This window comes from Meleagris gallopavo, chromosome 1 (assembly GCF_000146605.3).
Source record: "Meleagris gallopavo isolate NT-WF06-2002-E0010 breed Aviagen turkey brand Nicholas breeding stock chromosome 1, Turkey_5.1, whole genome shotgun sequence".
Classification (NCBI taxonomy): domain Eukaryota; kingdom Metazoa; phylum Chordata; class Aves; order Galliformes; family Phasianidae; genus Meleagris; species Meleagris gallopavo.
In genome coordinates, this window is record NC_015011.2 from 82,235,184 (window position 1) to 82,243,736 (window position 8,553).

Here is an 8,553-nt window from a genome sequence, read left to right on the forward strand (position 1 = left end):
TTTATTATTTTAATTTTCGATGCTGCTAGAACTGGATTTATAGCATTTGCTTTGCTTAAAGCTTTGAGAGTTGAGGAAGCAGAGCTATTTCTGCTCAGCTAATCTGTGCTTTGGATTTTACATAGGTTATAGGTTAGCTTTTGATAGAACTCAGAGGTTTTTCTGCTGCACTGGAGCTCCATTGCTGCTGGGCATGGAGATGAGTTCTTTTCAGCGTTCAAATGCACAGGAAGAACTTAAAAATAATAAAGAGAAATTTTGGGGAAAGGCCTGTAGAGGGGCAGAACAGGCAGAGTGTATAAGTGTATGAAAATCTGTTTCCAGTTGATGTGTTTTGTTTTTTTTTTTTGCAGAAACTCAGCTTGTCCTGCTAGACCTCATGTAGAGGAATAAACATAGGCAAAGAAACTGAGACAGTGGACTTGATCTTATTCTTGATTGTGACTATAGGCAAGGTTTAGAAAATATATGAAATATGTGATACTTACGAAGTACCAATTAGATGAGAATCCACGAGTTACTGTTTCTCTTCCTCCCCTCCAAAGCCACTGGTTGGATTTGGATCTCCGCAGGGCTGCCCTGTAACCCCAAGTTAGCGATGTTCAGCTGTGCTGCAGAAGATATGTTACTTGTTGGAATGAGCCCTAAACCGTTTTAGAACACTATGGAATATTGTTTTCTTTCTTGGATGGGAAAAATAATTTGAACACAGCAAACCAACTGACTCTTTAATGCTTTCAGTTTTGATTATGTCTACACTGTGCTGCAGACATGGATCTACGTTGCACTGTGTCAACCTGAGTCAAAATATTAGCTCAGATGTCAAGGGTCATCTACCAGCCCTACTGTAGTTTCAAGCTGGAGGTAACATTTTCTGTCTCTCAGCAGGGCTAATTAGCTTGTCATCGAACCATTGCACCAAATGCTGTTATTGTTTAAGGGCACGTTCAGTGGTAGCTGATGCCTGTGTTCTGTTGTATTTCGTACATCAGGGTTTTCTGGCAGGATACTCTGGCTCATGCTCTGCACTGCTATTTTTCTCTGCAAAGCAGGTATTTGGTCTCAGTGGCAGTGAATTCAACAGTTAGACCCCAAAGTGATACGTCTGTGAACCAGTGTGAATAACTGATTGCTGTGGTACCTCTGAGCACAGGATCACAGCAGCCTGAGAGGCATGTTCTTTTTTGAATAGGCCTAAAAAACCCTCACACTTATAATAACTGACCTAAGTCTTGTACTTGTGCCTTCTTGCTTTCCAAGAAACAATCCAAAGAGTGAAAGCAAACTTTTTTTTTTTTCCTCTGTCCTGTTCCTGTTCATTGTTTCTGCTCCTATGCCTGCAGCAGGGCACCTAAGAATGCTGCTGAGTGCCCAGGCAGACAGAGGAGGAGTAGACAAGGGCTGATACCACTGAACAGGTTTTGGAGAAACAGGAGGGAAGAGCAGGAGCTGGGCCTTAGTGATATGGCCAAGAGTGAATCAGATTATGCATGCCTTTGGAACATTTTGCTGAATTTTCCCTGTTGATAACATAACTTATGGCTTGTGTCTCTCTTGCGTGTGAGAGAAAGAGAAGCTACAAATTCATGTGTTACAGGTCTTGTCTGAAATGAACAAGGGCTTGTGTTTGGCTGGATCATGCCACCATACTTGCTTTCTTGTATTTGAAGGTGCTAGTAGGGATGAATTGAGTGAGAGAGGCTGGAGATGATGGTTTGGGTGGGATGTGGGTGCTGTGTTGTCTGCTATGTCCATAAACTATGCCCTTTCCTTGGCCTACCTGGTAGGAAGAACTGCCTGAGATTTCTAGAAGGAAGCCACCCTCTCACTCTTCCAGCTGTCCCACGTAAGTCAATGAAGATTGCTGGGTGAGAATACAATAGATGTTGACTGGGCCTGAATTCCTGATCAACACATTTTAGCTGAAGGATATTCTTGCTTGGGAAAGGTGCTTGGCATATAAGTAGGACTGGAGAATCACGTTAGAGCAAAAGTGATGCAGAAATCTTGAAGATTTTCAAGAGAAGTGAACTGAAATGGCACTTGACTATGAAAGATACAGCTGAAGCTGCTGTTCCCTGTTGTTTGATCCAGCTGGCAGACATGCTTTGGTGAGGAACAAAAGTACTTATGTCTGCAGTTAAAAGACAAAAATGAAATAAAATGATAAACTTATTGCTGTCCCTCATAGTACAGAGTAGGGCCCATCATTAGTGGGATGATGAAAGAGCAGGAGGAAAGCACTTAAACCAATCTATTAACTCTTGCATTCTGTTCTGAAGCACTATGCAGCCATGAAGAAGATCCAAGGAGGATATAGTTCCAGTCTGCACCTCTCCCGGGTGAAGTCAGCAAAAGCTATGTTTCAGGCTGTAGTAGCTGGTAAAAAGTAAAGGCTGACTATATCTACTGAACTGCTGAATCTATGAAATGTTACTACATCTGTGCTACTGAATCTACTGGACACCATTGACTGCAGCTGAGTCCTTAGAGAAAAGACCATCTTGATACTTCTTTACAGATCTTCTGCTGTTGCTGGAAAATAGAAAGCTTTACTGGTAGCTCCAAAACCCATTCTTCCCTTGGGAGGTGACCATCTCTTCCCAAAATAATTGGGATGCTATGGAAGTAAATGGCGAGTTCTGTGTGATGTTGGAGTGTGGAAGAAGACTGTAGGTTCCAGAGTCAGAAAAGTCTTTTCTGTGCTGCTTCTACTGCTTAGACCATCAGTCAGAGAGATTAGGGCAGAAGGAGTATGAAAATGCCTTATCTTCTGGAACAGGTGGAATCTTCAATTGCTACATGCGATGTGATGTTGGAAGTCCCCAGTGCCATTTTGTCAGAGAAAAACCTTATGGTGTTGTGATTTTGCAGAACTGCAAGAGGAAGAATAACAAGCTTTATTTTTGTGTTAGGAGCGGCAGACTAGACAGAAGTCTTTTCCAGTTAGGGTACTGTTAAACTCAGCACTCCAAAACCAAATTATTGCTACAGGCTTAAAAATGTATTTTTAATTCAGAGTCACTTTGTTAGGATAGAATCTGCTTTTCTAATTTAAACTAATATTTTTGAGGAATCCTGTTTTATAATAATCTAACATTGAAAGGGAGCGCTGGAAATTGAGAAACTTCTTTTTGAAAGTGTGTAAGGGAAGACACTAGACTTACTCAGCCACCTCAGTACGTTTAAGACTACTGCAGTGCTACTTTATTGCCTGTTATAGTATTTCCTGGAAAATAAGGGAAATAATGAACTATACTGCATGTGCTAAGGGCAAGAGCTGGAAGAGTTAATAGTGAATGGTTACAGATGTAGCAGTAGAAATATATAGATGTGTTATAATATGCCCACATTTTGGCAACTTAAGTTGAGAAAGATGATCATGTGTGAGCGGTGTCTTGTTTGTCATTCTGCTGTGGGACTGTTTCATCACCTGTAACTGCTGACCAAAAGGAAACAGTACTGCAGGACTGGCAATCACAAGCACTTCTTTCTTTTTCTTTTTCCCCCCACTGTCTCTTTAAATTGCAAGGTCCACTCGCAGGTTTTGAAGCTTGCTGCCCTTCCTCCCCCACAGCTACAAGGGTAGGAATGTGAGGCCTGAGTGAGCTGAGATTTTTTATGCTGTCAGTTAATTACAGCAGCAAGAAGTTAAACTATCACAAGAGTGAGTATGGAGCAAAGACTGTTTGATGAGTAGTACTTAATTTAGTAGCAACCATTTTTTAGTTAAATATTTATTAATGGTTTACTTTACTAATCCTCCAGGGTCCTTAGTAAATTAATTGCCAAGGATGGATGGCAAAACTTCCAGCATTATATTGCTGCCAGTTTAGTATTAAGCATGAAAACAAAAAGAAGGCTTTACAGGAGTTATGAAGGAAGGCGATCATAATGTGATCCTGTGGTTGTCTGACCAATCAGCTGTAAAAAAACAAAAACAAACCACCCTCTGTTTACGAGGGTGGATAGTGATAGAAAATGGGTGGAATGGTCTTAAACTGAGACAGGGGAGGTTTAGGTTAGATACCAGGAGGAAGTTTTCCACGCAGAGGGTGGTGACACACTGGAACAGGTTGCCCAAGGAGGCTGTGGATGCCCCATCCCTGGAGGCATTCAAGGCCAGGCTGGATGTGGCTCTGGGCAGCCTGGTCTGGTGCTGGCGACTCTGCACATAGCAGGGGGGTTGAAACCAGATGATCATTGTGGTCCTTTTCAACACAGGCCATTCTACAATTCTATGATTCTGTAGCTGCCTGCATGATTGTTCTTACCCTACCGTGCAGCTCCATCAATTGCATGTGTAACTGTACTATGAAATAGGCTATGAAATACGGGCTATCAGACACAGCACTTACTGAAGTAGCAGATTGAATAGTAGTGTAAATAAGGATGCACTTCTAGCAAGGATGCTAGTTCCCTGCCTCCACCAACGGGAAGAAAAAGATGCCTTCTTATAGAGCTGATGTATCATATATCCAGTGCACCCCATGGTGGTTTGCTGGGGAGCTGGAGAAAGCACCCTCCTGTTCCAAGGAGGTGTGGGCTGATCCTGGAGATCTCGTTATTCTGTAGCTGTTGGTCATGCCTAATTCTATTAGTGCCATTCTGCCTTGGCCAGGGTGGGAAGTTGAGCAGCAGAAGTTAGTTTAGATTCCTGTTAAAAAACGATCATTATTCTTTTTTTTTTAAAGCAACTGCATCCAGTTGCTTGCTTGCTTTCAGAAAACTAGCATTGTGCATGTCAGGTGCTTGCTGATATGTAGGCTTCCACACGTCTTTCACCGTACGCTGTTGGAGGCTTTTTAGAAAGAAGAGAGAATTGAATAGTAGAGTTCCAGATTTGCCCTTCTTGCTTTACTTAACCTTGGTCAACCTTGACCTAAAGGCGCCATGAGCTCTGTCAATTAGATAGATGAACTTAAATCTAGATGCCTAGTCTTGTAATGAGTAAGCTGGAACAAGACTGCATTTTACAACCAAAGCATATTGTTCCAATTCCATATTTTCTCGCATCTCTCACTATGGGAATTTTCTAGTGCAATATTTGCATCACAGAAGTTTGTTTTCCCTTGACTAACTTTCTCTAACAGTCATCTATTTTAAAAAGGGGAAGGGAAAACACTGTCACCATTTAAAAATAAACTCATAATTTCTTCAGCAAATACGGCAGCATTTTTATTTACTAAACCAGGTTAAGAAAGCCTTCACTTAAATAAGGGTTTCCTTGATTACAGAGCTGTCTCCTCAAAGCCCTGAGTGAAGCCAGGCATGGGGGGATGGGTTGGTGAGGAGGCACTTACATAATTAAAGACCATCCTGTGTTCCTAAGAGCTGAGTTAGAAACACCCTGAATGATGCTACAGTTGTGTGCATGTGACAGAATGAATGTCCTACATAAGATGCTGAAAGTTGTTACAGATTCCTTATAATCTTGTTCGAAAAACCATGACGACTTATTTTCACTAATGCTTTGCAGGCTCTGTCAGTATTTTTGTAAATACTTTACAGGACAATTTTTTTTTTCCTTTCTGTGAATAATACTGTTACGAACAATATTTTTGATGCTAGGTGCTCCTTTACTGGCTAGCTTTGCTTTGTCTCTGTTACATGCAACTTGGTCTGACCTATCAGCAAGGTTCTCTGTTAATGGAGCTTTATCAATTTACACCGATTGGTGAAATCAGTGATACAATCAATTGAACTGATTGAATTAGGGGGTAAAATGTAAACTGTTGATTTCCACCTTAGTGGTATATTTTAGCAATTATTTGCAGAGTAGGAGGATGCAAGAATACCAACAATTTTATGAAAAAAAACGACAACAACAACACACAAACAACAAAACAGAACAGTATATTTTCCAAGTAAATGAGCCACTTTGTGCTGTTAATAAGACTTGACTAAAAAAGGTTAAAATAGTAATAGCTACCTCCTATGGTATTCCATCCAGAGGAGAGCAGGACAGTCTTGGGAAGTATACTTGAGATTGATAGATTATAGCTTGCTCATTGAATGACTTTGTTGCTGGTGGATGCAAGGTCATAAAACCTTGTCTCTGACCCTACAATTCAATCTCTGCAAAGAATGTAGAAATGAAAAGAAAGTTATTGGTTTTCTGCACTCACTGTGACAAATGGGTCACTGATAGGTATTTCTTCAGGGTGGAATCTGTGAGTGGCAGTTAGTTTGCTTTTTAAACATATTGCTATAGATTGCTTCGATTGTTCATACCTCAGCATTTGTTGTCTTCATGCTCTTAAGGGCAAGCTTAAAATAACAGCAGCTCTAAATATTCCATGAAGGAATAAGGAATTAAATAAATAAATAAGTAAAAATGCCCCTGAAATCCACATCAGAAACCCAAAGGGTTTGTTTTGGAAAGCACAGCAGTGTAGTTGTTTGGATATGGCTTGCTTCTGTTGGAGAGCTATTTGTTACCTTAAAATACATAAATGTGCAAGTAGGTGTTTATGCATTGTATGCACTGAACCTGCTTTCCCTTACTGTGACGGGGGGAGTGGTCAAAATAATAGAAGAATATACCTCTCAAGTAAATTTCCACAGTAATTTGTGGCCAGAATGTCTATTTTGGACTTTCAAGAGGGTTAAGCAACAACGATTCATTCATAGCTCCTGAAAGGGCAGCTCAGTCTGTTAAGATGTGAGCAATGCAGAACTTTTCCCCTGCGTGTCTGTAGGAGCACAAGCTTCTGGTATTTCTACTATATCTTCTGTTTTTTCTGTGCAATGAGGTGAAAACTTGACTTGAAAAGCAAACATTTTCTCTGCTGTTTCTCCCAAACTTACCAGTTCTTAAGTGCTTTCCACTGATTGGGCCCTAATTTCTCTCCCTCCCTGTACTATGCATAAATGTAGCATTCTTCTTTTATTAAGCAGTGAAGCCTGGCCTGTGTCAGGAGCTGGAGAATAAGCAGGGTATGAGGGTTTGAACAGGCAGCTTCAGTGCAGCTTTAAATGACCAAAACCAGAATATTCAGTAGTCCTTTAGAAGCCAGCAGCAATTTGTGGCAGATTCATCAGTGTCAGCCTATCTGCATCCTGTGGAGTTTGCATGCTGGTTTGACTGTGTAATTATGAAAAAGACAGTGGGAGGGGTAAGAAGGAAGAGAAGAAGAGGTACCTACGAAGGCTATCTTCTGTCCTATGAGGCTGATTTCTTTGGGATGCCAGTGGGAAAAATGGAGCTCCGGCTCTGACACACCTCTGGAAGAACCTGTCTTTCTGCAGTCTTCAGAGTGAACCTAAAGTGAGCCTTTCTCAGTGTTTGTGTTGCTGTGCAGAGTAAGTTTGTGGGTTAGATGCAGAGCAGCATTCAACTCCTGTCATTGGGACTCAGTTTGAGAAATCAAATTCTCAGTTTGAGAAACTGTCAAATTTGTGATGATGGAGAATGGCTGTAATAATAGTGGTTTCCTTCTATAGGTTGCAAAATGTTGCATGAAAGTTCATTTTGATATTGTAACTTGGATTTAAGTTTCTTGTTTTCTTTCTTATTTCAGGTCTACCAGTCATGAAACGAATTCTTCTGTTTTTCATCCTGGCTGCTGCTGTTATGTATGGTATATTGCATGGAAATCTGTGGAGAAATAACTTCTACTGGTATGGTGACACTTTGTTCACTTATAGTGCAAATACCCTCATGGCTGTCTGAGATATGTGGCTGTTAGTAATATGTTGCTGAACAGTTTCTATGAGTAATAGATAGAAAGTATGATTAGTGTGGGTGTATGTGTGTTTCTGTTTTTTTCTGTTATGTGTTCTTTGTTTTTGGTTTTGCTTTTTTGTGGGTACAATGAGGGAATGAATTGATTGCTCTGTCCTGTCACCCTTCCTCTCATATCATTTTTAAGCCTAGCAGATGACGTACAGCTAGATTTATGGAGAGTTAAAGTCCTCAAAGATAGGAAGCCAGACTGAGTTCCATGCAAATAGGTGCTCCTGTGATGAGAAAGGTCTCATCTATGCGCCATGTGTCTGCGCTGTGTCCACTCCTGCCTTGCATGTTTAGCATTAGCTTGCAACCAGAGATAAATGACATGGGAGTGACCTGCCCCACACATGAGAATGAGTATCTGCATGTAGAATGACCACCTTCTTGCAAAACTGAAGTTTACCACGTCCCATAGGCAAAATTCTGGAAGGTGAGCCCTTGCTGTCTCCAGGGCACACAGGACAGGTGGCCTGGGACTTCAACTTATTGCAGAAGTTGAGTTTCCATTGGAATTTGCACTGGTGTGACCAAGGCTTGATTGTGTTATGAAGACTATCGTGATAGCCAAACAGTACTGTTAAAAGCTTACTTGTGTTTATCTTATTTAGAGCATACAATTGATATGAATGGCTCTCTGTTGTGGTTTCTGTATATAGCAAACCTCAGTGATACACCATTTCCCGTTTTGCAGGATTAGCTTTTATGGACAGACTTCTTCTGTGAGGGGTCCTTCTTCCAGTGAGGCTAGTGGAGTTACCCAGTAAGTTCAGCAGCTGAGTGTTTTTTGTGTGTGGTCTTGTTTTTGTTTTTGTGTTTTT

The 8,553-nt window shown here is 41.0% G+C and overlaps 1 protein-coding gene across 3 annotated transcripts in view; it reads left to right on the plus strand.

The window, feature by feature from the left end:
* Nucleotides 1-8,553, plus strand: part of ST3GAL6 (ST3 beta-galactoside alpha-2,3-sialyltransferase 6) — a 51,675-nt gene that overhangs the window by 18,876 nt on the left and 24,246 nt on the right. For all 3 annotated transcript variants that reach the window (XM_031556225.1, XM_010719973.3, XM_019619062.2), the window contains 2 exons: nucleotides 7,524-7,623; nucleotides 8,427-8,495. In XM_031556225.1, coding sequence (XP_031412085.1) covers nucleotides 7,535-7,623; nucleotides 8,427-8,495 — 158 coding nt within the window. In that variant the 5' untranslated portion in view covers nucleotides 7,524-7,534. The remainder of the gene's footprint in view (nucleotides 1-7,523; nucleotides 7,624-8,426; nucleotides 8,496-8,553) is intronic.